An 18,154-nucleotide genomic window follows, 5' to 3' on the forward strand; every position below is an offset into this window, starting at 1 on the left:
TTTTTGTAACATATCTTAAAAACGCTTCAGACACATACTTGTGCTATAGAGGAAAAATAGGCATGCTGGAAGTAGCATCACAAAAATTCATAGGTCCCCATAGGTAAGTTAGAAATGTCCATCTGCTGGTTGATAGCCAACCAAACTACTGTATAGTAATGCAAACCACATCATACCGACTTTTAGTTGAGCAGTGCCCCTATTCCTACGCCATCACTGTGATGGAATAATATGGTGATTAACAGGAATAACTACCTTAAAGCAATGTAATATTACTGGGAAATAAGGGATTAATATCCCTTATACAGCCTAAGATACATTTTTACTAGCTACTACAAATGACTGCAGTATCAAGTAAAATTTAAAACTAATGATTTATTACAGGCAGAAGATGAATGATGACTATTCTCAACAATTTAAGACTTTATTTCAGCAATGGGAAGATGACGTGCAAAAAGCAGAAGAACAAGAAGAAAAAGTAACGGTAATACCATGAATTGTGTACAGTACTGTGCAAAAGTTTTAGGCTGATACGGAAAAAATATGGCAAAATAAGAATGCTTTCAAACATAGAAGTGTAAAAAATGTATTTATATCAATCAACAAAATGGAAACTGAATGAACAAAAGAGAAATCTAAATCAAACCAATATTTGGTGTGATCATACTTAGCCTTCAAAACATAATGTAATCCCAGACAACTTCAATGATGTTGAAAATAGGGCCCTGTGAGGTCCAGATCATCACTTCCACAACATCTTGTTCTTCTGTACTCTGAAAATACTTCTTAATGACATTGTTTGTATGCTTGGGGTCATTGCCCTGCTGAAGAATAAACCTGGAGCCCATCAGACTCCTCCCTGATGACTTCCTGTTTATTATACTTTGCTTATTTAGTACCATCTTATTCCACAGTGCTCTACCGACATCATCACTGTCCGCATTGTTGCTCACAATCTAAATTCCCTATCAGTATGTCTTTGGAATGGAAGGAAACCAAACTACCCAAAGGAAACCCACGCAAGCACACAAGAACATAGAAACTCCTTGCAGATGTTGTCCTTTGTGGGATTTTATCCTATATGTTTCAGCATTGAGAACAGTAATAATCTTGACCAAATCCCCATTTCCATTTGCTGAAATGCAATCACAAACTTGCAAGGAACCTCCAGTGTCTCACTGTTGTCGGCGGACACTCATAATTGTACTGCTTTTCTGCCCTTCAGTAAATCAAGTGCCTCCTGTTACCAGGGCTGTGGAGTCGGAGTTAGTTTTGGTTGGAGTCGGTAGAAATGTACCAACTCCAGCTTTAAAAAAAATGTATTAATATTTCATAATTGAACTTTCATATGAATTTTATAAATGTTACTCAATATATATAATACTCAATATATAATATATATATTGTAAAGGCAGTGACCGGTGTCATATGTGAGGGTCGCTATGTATCCCCCAGGATGTGCTTAGAAGCATAGTAGATCCGCTGGAGTGCCCTGTGCTCACAGCAGGTTTGCCTGTGAGACACAGGGAAGAATAAAAGTGAATGTGAACTGGATCAAGTTATTTGACCCAGAAATTATGTAGGAAAACCCGGTATGGGCTTTTATTTTTGAAACGGACTGCAGGAAGGTAGTGGGGCCGGTCCGTTTCCTCCAGCCCAGATCTTATAGTGGCCCATGGCCATAGAATCTGGAGGAAAGAAAAAAAAACCCTGCAAGAGAGTTTGGGTGTGTCAGTATTGGTCTGGGAATCAGACCTAGCAGGAGGCTTATGAGGAGCTCTTTCCGTGTGGAGCAACACGGGCCAGGCCGAGCCTGAAAAGCCTGACACCCCAGCGTACACGGTGGTATAATACGTTCACGGCAACGGATTGTGGACTGTTGTTATTCTTTCCGGCTGCATACCGAAGGACTTGTTTGCTTACTTTTCCGGTTTGTGAGTATGCTGTGAAATAAACAAGACTTTATTTTGAACTTTATATGGGTCACTGCGTATTCACTGCACAGCAAGGACATCGCTACATCACTATATATATATATATATATATATATATATATATATATATATATATGTTCTATCAAACTATGAACAACAGTGATAAGCAGTTCTGCTGGAGATAGACACATTTCTTAGTTCTTGTGTGTCACTGTTCTCCACTGCCCTTATCTAATCTTATACTTGATTAACCTCATGCTGCCCTAACCCCCCTACTTACAATGTATGAAACTGAAAGTGAAAATATGTTGCAAATTCTTAGTAAAGCTCCTCCTCTAGACTAGATGTTTGGTGTGCATCTTCCAAGCATCTCACAGCTGCTACTCAGAAGAGGAAGACTGTAAGGGTATGTGTCCACGTTCAGGATTGCATCAGGATTTGATGTCAGTATTTGTAAGCCAAAACCAGGAGTGGAACAATTAGAGGAAAAGTATAATAGAAACATATGCACCACTTCTGTATTTATCACCCACTCCTGGTTTTGGCTGAGAAATACTGACATAAAATCCTGACCAAATCCTGATGCAATCCTGAACGTGGACACATACCCTAAGAAGTATTATCCTTTCAACAAACTTTGCATCAGTTAACTGTGAGTACATGAGGAATAACAGTATTACTGACCACTATCAGTTGTACGACCTGGCAATAATTTTGTACAATTGTTTTTAGGAAAAACAATTGTCATTTGGATTGTGAATGCAGAATTAAAAACCTGAGAATGTCAAAGAAGCGTCACATTAAATCAGCTGAATTTGAACATTTCACCATCACTCAAGATAGAAAACATTATGTCTGTCAGTGTATGACAAATGATCCAGACGAAAACAAATGCTGTGAAGCCAAGATCAGTGCATATTCAGGCAATGATAAAAATGCTCCTACCAGAGCTTCTAATTTAAAGAGACATTTACAGCTCTTTCATCCAGAAGTACTGAAAGCAGTGGATGAGAAAGACTGCATCCAAACCAATGAACCAGTGCCCAGCTCTTCCAGCCAAACAAAGGAGCAGAGAACTTTGCAGCCATCAGTTGCAAGATATTTTGTCAGTGACAAAGTTACTGTGACAACGACAGTAGATACATTTCAAAAAACAGATCATAGAGCTTGTTGTAAAGGATAGTGTGCCTATTTCATTATTTTCACGACCAGCTTTCATGTGTCTGAATGGGAAATGGCCCGCAAGCTTGGTGTTTCTCTGGAGAGAGAGAGTATTAGAAAATTAGTAATCGAAGAAGCTTTTAAACAAAAGGAAGAACTTAAAAAAAACTCTCAAGGGACGCTGTTTCTTAAAATGGATGCCTGCACACGTCACAGAGTGAACTATTTTGCCATCAATGTCCAATTTGTTTGTGACAAAAATGAAATAGTTACCAAGACATTGGCAGTAAAAGACACCAAAGCTCATCACACCAGTGAGTTTCTCCAGGTCTTGGTGGAAAAGGTTCTGCAAGACTACGAATTTAAAGAGCAAGTTCTTTCTGTCGTAACTGACAATGCTTCAAATATGATAAGTACTATTAAAGGGACTCTGTCACCTGAATTTGGAGGGAACAATGTGCGCAGGCGTGTACTATTGAGGACAGAGAATGAACTTCAATCCAATATTGCAGCCAGCATGCAGCCAGCGGGTAAGGAAAAGGTGAATCAAACACCCGAAAACCCCGCCCCTATGGCTGAAGATTGTTCCCTCCAAATTCAGGTGACAGAGTCCCTTTAAGCTAATGAATGAGAGTAATGATGGTGACCAGCAGCTAGAAGAACATTCTGGGTCCACAGACAGAAATGTTTGAAATAGAGGAACACAGTATTGTAACTGAGGAGCAAACTGAAGTTGCTTCAGATGAACAGCAACATGATAGTTTAGATGATCTTGTTGAAACTGTCAATACGTTCTTTCATTCATCACATGCGCTGTGTTGTGCATACGCTACAGCTGGCTATAAGATACAGTCTGCAAGAAGGACATGCTGCTGCACTGATTGGCAAGGTGAGAAAATTGGCTACTGTTGCCAGAACCCCTAAAGTTGACTCAATTTTGAAGAGACGTGCTGGAAAAGGGGCAATTATTGATCAAGCCACATGATGGGGCAGTACTTACTTAATGATTCAGCGCTTGGTTGAACTGAAAACCTTTCTTGTAGACATGGCTAACCCTCAACTGACGCTAAATGAAAGTCAGTGGAATCAGGTGACTGAGCTGGAAAAATTGCTAGAGCACCCATTTACAGTGACTAAAAAATTACAAGCAGAGGACTTAACTCCAGGTATTTTCTTAAAGGGACACTGTCACCTGAATTTGGAGGGAACAATCTTCAGCCATGGAGGCGGGGTTTTGGGGTTTTTGATTCACCCTTTCCTTTACCCGCTGGCTGCATGCTGGCTGCAATATTGGATTGAAGTTCATTCTCTGTCCTCCGTAGTACACGCCTGCACAAGGTGCAATCTTGCCTTGCACAGGCGTGTACTATGGAGGACAGAGAATTACCTTCAATCCAATATTGCAGCCAGCATGCAGCCAGCGGGTAAGGAAAGGGTGAATCAAACACCCGAAAACCCCGCCTCCATGGCTGAAGAGTGTTCCCTCCAAATTCAGGTGACAGTGTCCCTTTAAGGAGTGGAAGAACCTGATGTTTCGCCTGTCCCAAAGAGGAGGGTTAATTGTAAGTGGCATTGCTACATCAATGAAATGGAGAGAGGAGCTACTATTACAAAATAACATTCTTTTGGCAGCTGTTTATGTAGACCCAATGCATCGGATTCTTCTAGATGATCAACAGCTAACTAAAGGAAAAGAAGCTCTGTTTGAAATAGTAGTAAGGATGAAAGGGTTGCAGAACAGTCAGGAGGAACAAGAAGAATTTGGTCGTCCTGCCACATCTTCACCCTCATCAACTGATGAAGAATTTAATTTCGAAAAATATTTGGATCACAAGGACCGTGCAAAGCGTTTCCGCATAGAAGAATCATCCCCATCAAAGAACACAGTCAGTACATTTCAGCAGAAGTTTTCATGTGCACTAAAAGAAATTGAGAAATTTGACCGTTCATCAAAAATAACAGTGCAACAAGCGATTCCTCTGTATATTGACATTGTCAGAGATGTTGCCCGAGTGGTTACTGCTTTGCCACCAACCCAAGTTCGTGTAAAGAGGTTGTTCTCTGCTCTCAAAGTAATTACCGTATATACTCGAGTATAAGCCAACCCGAGTATAAGCCGACCCCCCTAATTTTGCCACAAAAAACTGGGAAAACTTATTGACTCGAGTATAAGCCTAGGGTGGAAATGTAGCATTTACCGGTGAATTTCAAAAATAAAAATAGATCATCATTTCCCCATAGCTGTGCCATATAGTGCTCTGCACCGTTCATATTGCCCCATATAGTGCTGTGTGCCGTTCATACTGCCCCATAGATGCTGCACAGATGCCCCATATAGTGCACAGATGCCCCATATAGTGCTGTGTGCCGTTCATACTGCCCCCATATAGTGCTGTGTGCCATTCATACTGCCCCCATAGATGCTGCACAGATGCCCCATATAGTGCTGTGTGCTGTTCATACTGCCCCCATATAGTGCTGTGTGCCGTTCATACTGCCCCCATATAGTGCTGTGTGCCGTTCATACTGCCCCCATATAGTGCTGTGTGCCGTTCATACTGCCCCCATATAGTGCTGTGTGCCGTTCATACTGCCCCCATATAGTGCTGTGTGCCGTTCATACTGCCCCCATATAGTGCTGTGTGCCGTTCATACTGCCCCCATATAGTGCTGTGTGCCGTTCATACTGCCCCCATATAGTGCTGTGTGCCGTTCATACTGCCCCCATATAGTGCTGTGTGCCGTTCATACTGCCCCCATATAGTGCTGTGTGCCGTTCATACTGCCCCCATAGATGCTGCACATAAATCTGTGCTGCCGCTGCTGCTGCTGCAATAAAAAAAAAAAACCACATACTCACCTCCCTTGATTGCAGCTCCCAGCGTCCGGTCCTGGCGCCTCCATCTTCCCGCGTCTCCGCTCTGACTGATCAGGCAGAGGGCACCGCGCACACTATATGCGTCATCGCGCCCTCTGCCTGAACAGTCAGAGCGCAGACGCCGGGAAGATGGAGGCGCCGGGAAGATGGAGCGACGCCCGGCGGCTGGAACGCGGACAGGTGAATATAACATACTTACCTAGTCCCAGCGATCCTCGCGCTGTCCCTGCCTTCCTCCCCGTCTTCTGTGCTGCAGCATCTTCCTGTCAGCGGTCACCGGCACTGCTGATTAGAGAAATGAATAGGTGGCTCCGCCCCTATGGGAGGTGGAGCCGCTTATTCATTTCTGTAATGAGCGGTCCCACGTGACCGCTGAAGAGGGGAAGACGCTGCAGCACAGAAGACGGGGAGGAAGGCAGGGACAGCGCGAGGATCGCTGGGACTAGGTAAGTATACCTCAGCGCCCTCTCCCCCTCACCCGCCGACCCCACCGCTACCGTGACTCGAGTATAAGCCGAGGGGGGCACTTTCAGCCCAAAAATTTGGGCTGAAAATCTCGGCTTATACTCGAGTATATACGGTAGATCAGATTTAAGGGCATCCATGAAGGAGGATCTGACAGAGGCAATACTTTTTCTGAGGACAAATTTCTAGATTTCTTCTTATTAACTGCATAACAGTGTTTATTGCATATTTACTTACAAGAGTTTAGAAAAGTTTATAAGTTATTTGCTATATTCTAATTGTATTCTAATAAATATAGTTTTTGCTCTAAGTGGTCTGATTACTTATATGATGGTGAGAAACTGAATAAGCACGATGTTAATATTTGACAACAGTAAATTTATTCTTACGAATTAGCCATTTATGAAGGAGTCGGAGCCAGAGTCGGAACCTGATAAAATCCAGGAGTCGGAGTCGCAACTGTGGCTTACCGACTCCACAGCCCTTCCTGTTACAGCCAAATATTTCACATTTTGATTCATCAGTCTAGAGTTCCTACTTGTATTTTTCTGCACCCCTTATCCTGTTTTCAGTTTAATCTCATTTATGTGGAGTTTTTTTTTTGTCACTTTTTTTTGACTTGTGGTATTCGTTGCTGTCTTTTGCGCCAAATTCTTCCTAATGGTGCATGTAGTTCATGAAGTTTGCGCAGTCAAAAATGGTCTTTATTTTTGTCTGTTACCGTTTTGCAACCTTTTAGCATAAAGAGTCACATGTTACAAAAATTGTGCAAAAGTTTTTGGTGTACATAATCATTGCGGTTGGGATTGGAATATGTTTGTGCAAATACTTTCCAAATTTTCAAACAGCTGAAAATTAGGAATCAGGTGAAAACATCTGTAAATTAATTGCCATAGGGCAGGACACGGTGAACTTTTTTATTCTTTCCCCATCATGTTACATTGTTATATTATCCATGCTTATTAACCCCTTTCTGACCTCGGACGGGATAGTACGTCCGAGGTCAGAAGGCCCGCTTTGATGCAGGCTCCGGCGGTGAGCCCGCATCAAAGCCGGGACATGTCAGCTGTTTTGAACAGCTGACTTGTGCCCGTAACTATTAACTAGTTAAATGCCGCTGTCAAACGCAGACACCGGCATTTAACTACCGCATCCGGCCGGGCGGCCGGAAATGACGGCATCGCCAACCCCCGTCACATGATCGGAGGTCGGCGATGCTTCTGAATAGTAACCATAGAGGTCCTTGAGACCTCTATGGTTACTGATCGCCGGTAGCTGTGAGTGCCACCATGTGGTCGGCGCTCACAGCACACCTGATTTTCTGCTACATAGCAGCGAACATCAGATTGCTGCTAAGTAGCAGAGGCGATCGCGTTGTGCCCGCTTCTAGCCTCCCATGAAGGCTATTGAAGCATGGCAAAAGTTTAAAAAAAAAAAAAGTAAAAAAAAGTGAAAAAAATAAAAAAAAAATATAAGTTTAAATCACCCCCCTTTCGCCCCAATCAAAATAAAATCAATAAAAAAAATAAATCTACACATTTGGTATCGCCACGTTCAGAATCACCCGATCAATTAAAGCATTAACCTGATCGCTAAACGGCGTAGCGAGAAAAAAAATTCAAAACGCCAGAATTACGTTTTTTTGGTCGTCGCGACATTGCATTAAAATGCAATAACGGGCGATCAAAAGAACATATCTGCACCAAAATGCTATCATTAAAAACGTCATCTCGGCACGCAAAAAATAAGCCCTCAACCGACCCCAGATCATGAAAAATGGAGACGCTACGAGTATCGGAAAATGGCGCAATTTTTTTTTCACCACTTAGGTAAAAAATAACCTAGTCATGTTAGGTGTCTATGAACTTGTACCGACCTGGAGAATCATAATGTCAGGTCAGTTTTAGCATTTAGTGAACCTAGCAAAAAAGCCAAACAAAAAACAAGTGTGGGACTGCACTTTTTTTGCAATTTCACCGCACTTGGAATTTTTTCCCCGTTTTCTAATACACAACATGCTAAAACCAATGATGTCGTTCAAAAGTACAACTCGTCCCGCAAAAAATAAGCCCTCACATGGCCAAATTGACGGAAAAATAAAAAAGTTATGGCTCTGGGAAGGAGGGGAGTGAAAAACGAACACGGAAAAACGAAAAATCCCAAGGTCATGAAGGGGTTAATGTACAAGTGGTTATTTTTAGGCTATTATGGTAGCTTGAGACATGTAATGTTTCATAGTTGTATTTCCATCTGTAGTTATTTATACTGCGTATTTGATTATTGAAGTATATACACTAGTGAACTACAGTACAGACCACAAGTTTGGACACACCTCATTTAAAGATTTTTTTGTTTTCATGACTATTCACACTGAAGGCATCAAAACTATGAATTAACACATTATATACTTAACAAAAAAGTGTAAAACAACTGAAAGTATGTCTTATATTCTAGGTTCTTCAACGTAGCCACCTTTTGCTTTGATGACTGCTTTGCACACTCTTGGCATTCTCTTGATGAGCTTCAAGAGGTAGTCACAGGGAATGTTTTTCACTTCAGAGGTGTGCCCTGTCAGGTTTAATAAGTGGGATTTCGTGCCTTATAAATGGGGTTGGGACCATCAGTTGTGTTGAGCAGAAGTCTGGTGGATACACAGCTGATAGTCCTACTGAATAGACTGTTAGAATTTGTGCAAACTTTGAAAGTGTCCCCAAGTGCTGTGGCAAAAAACATCAAGCACTACAAAGAAACTGGCTCACATTAAGTATATAATTCCACATGTGTTAATTCATAGTTTTGATGCCTTCAGTGTGAATGTACAATTTTCAAAGTCATGAAAATACAGAAAAATCTTTAAATGAGACGGTATCTCCAAACTTTTGGCCTGTACTGTATATATGGATAATTCTTTATTATATACAGTAGATATATTGCAGCTTTGATCTTTCTATCCAAAGTTTACATTAATTTCAACATATAATGTTTGTCGGAATAATGCGATTGACTTACAATTGGTCCATGCACACAAAGACCATACTGAATGTATAATATTAGACACATAACCTAAAAGCTTTATTTCCTTTCACAAACTAGAATATGTTCCGTCAGCAACAGAAACTTTTTCAACAGGCCAGAATAGTTCAGAACCAGAGATTAAAAGCAATCAAGCAACTCTATGAACAGTTCTTAAAGGTACGGTAATTTACAATTGGATTTTTTATTAGACATTATACCATATCAAAAATTATTAGTTTGATATCTGAAAGTATTTAATACACATCACATTTGAATACCATCCATTAATATATCCCTATATCTTTTATTAAAGGGTTGGTCCAAAAATGCCTATCTAATCATTTTTCTAATATGCTTTAATTTAATTTCTGCTCACTCGTTCTGTTCTTACAGTGTACAATGACCGTTCCCGTGTACCCTCTTTCCGGCTAGTCACATTTGATCAGAACTGGCGAGAGAGCGCATTGTAGCACAATGACGAGATCTTTTACTGTGTAAATTGCCTCTTCTGAGAAAAAGAGGACTTAAACTCTATAGCGCCACCTGTTGGAAGTAGCGATCCTACAAGTCACAATCTTACTGAGATCTTACTGAGCATCCGTTGGAAATGACATGACACTTGCTTCAGTAGAGCACTCACTAGCACAGCCCCTGAAATGGAGGTCACTTATGACGCTTAATTTCATGGAGGGGACTGAGGCGGTGGTAGTGACGGCATCTTCTCCCCCTGGTGAAGACTCTTTTGAATATCCCAGCATGCAGTGGGATTTTAAAATGAAACGTTAAAGAGAAAGTTGTAGAGAAAAAAAATAAAGCAGTCAGAGTAGTGTCGTAACGGTAGGGACTTTTTAATTAGAGTATATTAGAAAAAAGATTAGACTGACATTTTTTAAGAGTAAAATAAAATTTAGTTTGGGATCACCCCTTCACCCTGAAGCCGGTAACATACGGCAGTATCTCTCCTTCCAGATATTCCATAGTGCAGTATATCTCTCCTCTCAGCCCCCCTGCAGTACATCCCTCTCTCTCCAGAATTTTATGCATTAAAATTCAGGTACTACCGAATTCAACGGATCCGTCAGTTTACTGGATGCGTTACATCCGTTTGCCAATCTTTTTACGTCCGTCGATACGTCGCGCCGACGCATTATGACGTCAGTCTCAAGACGGAAGTGTGAAAGTAGTAGCCTTATAGTAATAAAGGAAGCTCCGCCTCTTTCTTGGATATCATCCCTCACAGAGCAGCTCAGTTGCAGATATGTGTGAGTCAGCCAGCGGAGACTGCACTGTGCATGATAGACATTGAGCATTAAAACAGTGGCAACTGCAGGGTCAATAGAACAATAGGGATGTACTATGTGCAAATAGGGGTTAAAACAGGAGTTATACTGGCACCAGTGAATAAATGTACAATATGTGTACATTGTAATTTTGATAGTAACCTTTTAATTTCATGCAGACTTGTTCTTGAATGTGTCAATGGAATTGTGGAAAACTAGCATACTTGCTCCTGATAATGCTAGCCAGAGTCTTTCCATGTTGTTCACAGCACCCCATAATGTGTAGATGTATTTACAGTGTTTTCTTTTATAGAGCATGCATGAACTAGAAAAAAACAACGGAAACCTCTTAACCAGTGCTCAAAATGAGCTCAAGAAGGAAATGGCTATGCTACAGAAAAAAATATTGATGGACACTGTAAGTCAAGGTCAAATACTCTATTACGATATGACACATTGCTCATACTGATTTTTCCATAAAGCTTTTATTATGAAAATATAAGTATAAAAAATAGTTTAACATCAGTGTCCTTTTTCTTCTGCCAGCAACAGCAAGAGATGGCAAGTGTTCGAAAGTCTCTTCAGTCAATGTTATTCTGATGGATCCCTGACGGAATAACTTGTACCTAAGTAACATATAATATAAAATTATCCACCAAATACACAAAGTTGCATTTTAAGGCATGATTTAGAAAGTTATGTTTGGTTTATGTAACTAAATAGTGAAATGTTATGTATATGTCAAAGCAAAAATATGTTAAAGGGTGTTATGAGAGTAATAAAGTTTGTTTTCTTCCAGATAAAAAAGTGAGGATATTGGCTTGTTTGATATTCAAGTAAAGGGTGCTGTGTCACCATACCAGGCACAGCCACTGTTCAAAAGTGGTACTGTGTCTATTGGGAAAAGGGGGTAGAGAAGTCAAACAGCATTTTCTTTTTAATCTCATAAAACCCCTGAACTTTATTACTGTAGTCTATACTTCAGTATGTTATGTGAAATGCTAACTAGTAAATTTATTGAATATAAATACACCATTTGCAACATCCAATTATTTATTGATATTCTACAGACTAATTCTACAGACTAACTTGATTTGCAACTACGGTAATTTAGCAGTTGTGTCTGTGGTTAAATATAATTCTACTGACCCTAATGAACATTCAGTGAGTGTCAATTATTCTAAATGGTGTCCTTGCCTCATTAGCATAAAACAATATTGAACAAATTACTTTTACAGAATGCATGTCCACCTTGTTTAATAATCTCCGGTTTGGATTATTTCATCACACATTTCATAATAAAATTTGTGTTTTTGTGCACAATTTGAAGCAAAACACAGTAAAGCATATTTAATAAAACATTTATTAAACATAAAAACAATTCTGGCTAATAAATCCTTTTTTTTTGCTTTTCCTTTTATAATGAAAATAAATTATTCAGCTTCACAAAGCCCAAGGCTATGGACAGTACGAATGTTTCATAAAAAGATAGTTTTCCAGTTTAATACTGTGTAATTATTTCAGAACTATGATTATTATAAAAAAAATAATTCTGTTGGTCCAGAAGAGACTCAGGTCACGCATAGGAATCTGGAATCCTTGCAAATGAAATTTTCATAACTGTGTGAATTCTTTGTTTATCATGCCACTTCCTAAATAAATAAAACGGTTTAAACAAATTCCCTCTCACTATAAAATGCCAAGATTTAGAACTGCACATGTGGAGGAGAAGAAACAATAATTTCATGTGACTGGCAAAATATTAAAACCAATTAACTGAATAAAGAGCAAGACTATTTGGATTCAACAAAATAATACATTGAAACAGATTGTTATAGGGTTATGGATATTTTTTTCTCACTAACCAACAGTCATATCCATAAACAAAATGTATTCTGTGACTTACACCGCGCCATCAACATAAAATGCCACACTCCCGAATCAAAAAGAATCCACTATACTGAGTGGACTTGGTCACTGTGAAGCTGCAACCGATCCAAACATAACAAGGTGTTTACTATTTTTTTTTTAACAATATATCCATCCCCTCTATTGTTTAAGATGGGTGCGGGAAAGCTAATTGTGCTTATTTCCCAAAAAGATTAACCTTTAATTAAAATTTGCTTAATTAAAGAGCACTATTTGTCAAGGTATTAGACAATTATTAATATGCAGTTCATTCATTCCTTATTTTTCTGCTTAGCACTATAAACTCAGCATGCAATAATTAATTGCTCAATGTTTCTTTTCCTCCACTTGCTTTAGCAGTCAATCACTATGGTTTGGATTTTGAACCTGCTCTGCAGCTGGCATAGGAGGGATTCGGAAGACTGATATTCGCAGATGTGTTGCTATTTGCAGGCAAACGCCTATGCAGTATCTCAGCAATTCAAACAAAGAGATGGCCTGAAAAAAAAAAAAGGTCAATTAAGTATCATGGATGAATACTGTATTCTGAAATGCACATTACTGTATTTTACAAATATATTATCTGAGCAAAGTTCAGTCTCAAAAATACACTAAAGCCGATATCAACTTACATTTTCACACTCTCTAATGATAAAATATTAGCCATATTGGTATTAATTTTATTCAAAGGATGTAGATGGCACAAACTGTGAAACTTGTGATCAACTGCAATAGATAGGTGCGTTGCAGTTGTGATGTTACTGCTGCAGCAAGTAAACAGAGACCATGGCAGCTCTGAAGAGACGGCAATGGACTTGTTATTGCATACCTATATAAGCCTTTGTTATACAAAAAGAAATACAGGATTTATCCTAAACAAATTTGTTTAAAAGGACTGGAGTTTGCAACTATAAGTTAGGCTTTGTTCTTACCATGCTCAAGCACTCCATCTGAAGTGTGTGGATCATGTCATGGGCACGTGGAATGATGCACTCCCCTACCAATGTGTGTTAAATGTTGCTGTCAGATTGACAGCGCCATTTAACATCGCTAACAGCTAAAGGCAGAGCTCTGCTCCGACTGAGGCAGTTTGAAGCAGATGATGGCTGAATAATTCAGCTACCATCTACCTGGAAAGATAGAAAGATACCGGCAGCGGCTTGCGAACCCGCATCAAATGTCAGGGATACGCCTACCTCATAACTGTACGTCATATGTCAGGAAAGGGTTAAACACACAGTGGGCATGAGTTATTGTGAAATCATACCCACTTTTATTGGACAGTAAGGACTCATGCAGATGTCCATTCAAATTGATCAGAACACAGACCGCAATGCGTAAATTGGCTGAAGCTCTCCTGACCCAAGAGTCACAACCTAAGGCCTTTTTCACACATCCGTGTCTCCAGTACGTGTGGTGACAGTTTTCACATGTACCGGAGACACTAACACACGTAGACCCATTGAAATTAATGGGTCTGTGCACAACAGCAGTGCACACGCTGACATGTCCGTTTTTTACCATCAGCATGGGCCGCAAAACGTCCCGCACACAGAGAACATAGATTGATGTAATCCGTGTGACTCGCATCGGCACTGGGGAAGCGATGTTCCCAGTCGGCAGGTGCTTTAGACGCTCTCCCCATTCTCCCCTGCTTTGCCAGCGATCGGCGCAAGGAGAGGAGAATGATGAGCGTTATATTCAAGTCAGAACAATGACAGCAGTTGGGGGCTTTTGGGACTCCAATCAACCTACACCTGCTGCCACTTATAACAGTGACAGCAGGAGCCGATGATGTGGATATTCTTCGCCTGCGCTATAACTAAATAAAAAAAAAACATTCTCACGGTGATCTACTGACAATACAAAGGTGACATCGACCCCACAAATATGAACCCCATTTGCCACCGCTACAGGGCAAGTGGGAAGAATCGGGCAAAGCGCCAGAATTGGCGCATCCATTAGTGTAAAGAACAAACATATATGGAGTCTAAATAACCTCTACAGTCATTTCAATAGAGATATTTCTCGTTTTAAAAATATAGTACATGAAAAAATGGGAATCGGACCTCAACATTTCTTTACAAGTTGAGCAATGGGACAAGGCCATTAAGTCTACTATTTCAATAGCTCTACAAGAGTCCTACTTCAAAGTGATCACACGTTGGTACTACTACACACCAGTTAGACTTGCGCATATATAACAGGATCACTCTCCTTTGTGCTGGAGGAAGTGCGGATATCAAGGAAACCTCTCATCTTTTTTGGGGATGCCCGAAAATAAAACCTCTATGGTCAAAAGTTTCATTTCATATTAATTTATTTGTTAAAAATTTTGTCCTCAGATGGCTCTCCTTTTTCTGGACATGGGAGGAAATGATCCTCAGGTTAAATACAGCCTAATACATATATTTCTAGTAGTCAAAAGTACAATAGCATTCTGGTGGAAAAAAAAAAAAAAATCGGATTCACCCAACTTTACGGATATTCTGGATAAAATCTATCAGCATAGTGCATTAGAATGGAGATTCGCTGCCAACACCAATGGTATTAGAAAATATCTGAAAAAATGGAAGATTTGGAATGACAAGTTTTGTAAAGAGTAAATCTTTTGTAGTCATGCAAAATGGATAAAAATTGTTACTTTATATCTTTTTCCAATACATTGCATAAGAAAAATTGTATTATATTCTATTCAAAAGATCATATTTAATGACTTTTTTCTGTTTTTGTCTATTAGAGATTGATATTTGGTTCTCTAATTTTATGGATTCTCCTTTCCCCTCGCCCTTTTTTCCAATGTCAATCCCTTCCCCAGCTTCCCTTCCCTTTATCCACTACCATTTCTTATGCAAAATTTCAATAAAAAATATTTGAAAGAGAATTGGCACATCTAATAGATGCGCCTTTTCTGGGCAGCTGCGAGCTGCTATTTTTAAGCTGGGGGAGGGGCAAGATCAATGGCCCCTTACCAGCCTGAGAATTCCAGCCCCCAGCTGTGAGCTTTAGCAAGGCTAGTTGTCAAAAATGAGGGGCACCCCATGCCGTTTTTTAAATTATTTATTTAAATAATTATACAAAACAGCATGGGGGTCTCTATATTCTTGATAGCGAACCTTACTGAAGCTGACAGCTGAGGGTTGCAGCCCCCAGCTGTGAATTTTGCCTGGCTTGTTATCAAAAATAGGGGGGAACCCACGTCGGGTTTTTCATTCATTTATTTAGCTATAGCGAAGGCGGCCAGTGAGAAATACTCCAATCATCTGCTCCTGCTGTCACTGTTATTAGCAGCAGCAGGTGTAGGTTGATGGGCGTAATAGTCCCAAAAGCCCCCACCTGCTGTCGTCGTTCTGACTTTAATATAACTCTCATCATTCTCCTCTGCTCGGCCAATCACCGACAGAGCAGGGGAGAATGATGAGAGCAGTTTTCAGCACCCGCCGCTGGAGAACAGTGCTTTTTCCCTGCTGGCTGTCCGTGTGGTGCTGATACGGCACACGATTGCCACACGTGTGCTGCAAGTATTACGTGGATATCTCCGGTACCGGTCTTTCCGGTAATGGAAATTAACAGACATGTGAAATAGATATATATGAATCTGTTTAGTTTGAATCGGGAGACCTGCAGCCGGTCCATGTTCACACCAATTTGCACGAACGTTTGCATGAGCCCTTTGACTAAACAGATTTTCTGCATCTACTATATAATTGTCTTCACTTCCATCTGTCCTTCTGTCTGTCTGTCACGATATTCATTGGTCGCGGCCTCTGTCTGTCATGGCAATTTAAGTCGCTGATTGGTCGCGGCAAAACAGCCACGACCAATCAGCGACTTAAATTGCCTATGCCGCCTAGGCGGCATCAATAGTAAAAAAAAATGTAATGTTAATAAAAAAAAACAAAAAACCTGCTATTCTCACCCTCCGTAGTCCGCCGAGCCGCATGCGCCTGCCGCCATCTTTTGTTCCCGGCGATGCATTGCGAAATTACCCAGAAGACTGAGCGGTCTCGCGAGACCGCTAAGTTATCTGCGAAATTTTGCAATGCATCCTGTGAACGGAAGATGGCGGCAGCTGTGCGCGTATCGCTGGAGCTTCGCTGGATCCCACGAGGTGAGTATATAACTATTTTTTATTTTAATTTTTTTTTTTTTTTTTAACAGGGATATGGTGCCCACACTGCTGTATACTACGTGGGCTGTGTTAGATACCACGTGGCTGCCATATACTACATAGGCAGTGTTATATACTACGTGGCTGTGCTATATACTACGGTGGCTATGTTCTATATTGTGTGCTATATACTACGTGGCCACTGTTATATACTGCGTGGGCAGTGTTATATACTACGTGGCTGCTATATACTGCGTGGGCTGTGCTATATATTATGTGGCCAGTTTTATATACTGCGTGGCCTGTGTTATATACTATGTCGCCTGTGTTATATACTGCGTGGTTGCTATATACTGCGTGGGCTGTGTTATATACTGAGTGGCCACTGTTATACATTGCGTGGCCTGTATTAACGCATCGGATATTCTACAATATATATGTATATAGCAGCCACATAGTATATAGCACAAGCCACGTAGTATTTGTCTGCTATATACTACATGGCTCCTATATATTATGTGGCCTGTGCTATATACTATGTGGCTGCTATATACATACATAAATACATATTCTAGAATACCCGATGCGTTAGAATCGGGCCACCATCTAGTAAACAATAAATGCATTTATTCTACATGTCAACATAGCATAATTCACACCAAAATATGCAACACTTGGTGGTGGATTAACCTGTGGCTATTTTTGGATTCTGTCTGGAGATTTTTCACAACACATTCTGTGCCTATGAATCATCCTTATGCATGACACCAACGCAAATTTCTATGAACTTGTAGACTGACTGGGGGTAATAACAGTTGAAGGGTCAGAATTTATCTTTATTGCAGGTTATGAATGACATTAAGTGAAAGGTCACAGGGGACCAAACACAAGAAGCTGGTGAGGGGTTTAATCCTTACCTCCTTTTTTTGTATAGACCATACAAGCTAGATGCAGAAGGAAATCTAAAGGTTACCCGGATAAAAAAAGAAAGGTGAAGAGATATGAGGACAATTTATTAGTCACGGGGTGAAGGCCTCATGGGCACTCACAGAAGAAGGCATGGGTACCAGGTCACAGTACATTTAGTGGCCATGAGTTGGGAGTGTTTCACTGTTGAGCACTGAATTTATCAGAAATACTTATGAAATAGCATATGCTTTACATTTTATCGGCGCAAGCTGATAGAAGTTGCCTGGAGAAGAAGATGCTACTAATTAGCTCTTGCTGTATTAAGGGTATGTGCACACGTAAAGTATTTGGTATAGAAATTTCTGCATCTTTTCGCAAGAAAAAACCCACGTTTTTGGCATGTGTTTTGCTGCGGATTTTTCTCCATTTATTATTATGAGTGAAATCTACAGCAAAAACACTGATAGAATTGACATGTGGAAGATGTAAAGGG

The 18,154-nt window shown here is 40.3% G+C and overlaps 1 protein-coding gene across 1 annotated transcript in view; it reads right to left on the minus strand.

The window, feature by feature from the left end:
• Window positions 1-11,199: 11,199 nt before the first annotated feature.
• Window positions 11,200-18,154, minus strand: part of CHPT1 (choline phosphotransferase 1) — a 91,269-nt gene continuing 84,314 nt past the window's right edge. Inside the window, exons 8-9 of the mRNA XM_069764279.1 lie at window positions 13,029-13,139; window positions 11,200-11,359 (exon numbers count right to left, since the gene is read on the minus strand). Coding sequence (XP_069620380.1) covers window positions 11,315-11,359; window positions 13,029-13,139 — 156 coding nt within the window. The 3' untranslated portion in view covers window positions 11,200-11,314. The remainder of the gene's footprint in view (window positions 11,360-13,028; window positions 13,140-18,154) is intronic.

This window comes from Ranitomeya imitator, chromosome 4 (genome assembly GCF_032444005.1).
Source record: "Ranitomeya imitator isolate aRanImi1 chromosome 4, aRanImi1.pri, whole genome shotgun sequence".
In the NCBI taxonomy this organism is placed as follows: domain Eukaryota; kingdom Metazoa; phylum Chordata; class Amphibia; order Anura; family Dendrobatidae; genus Ranitomeya; species Ranitomeya imitator.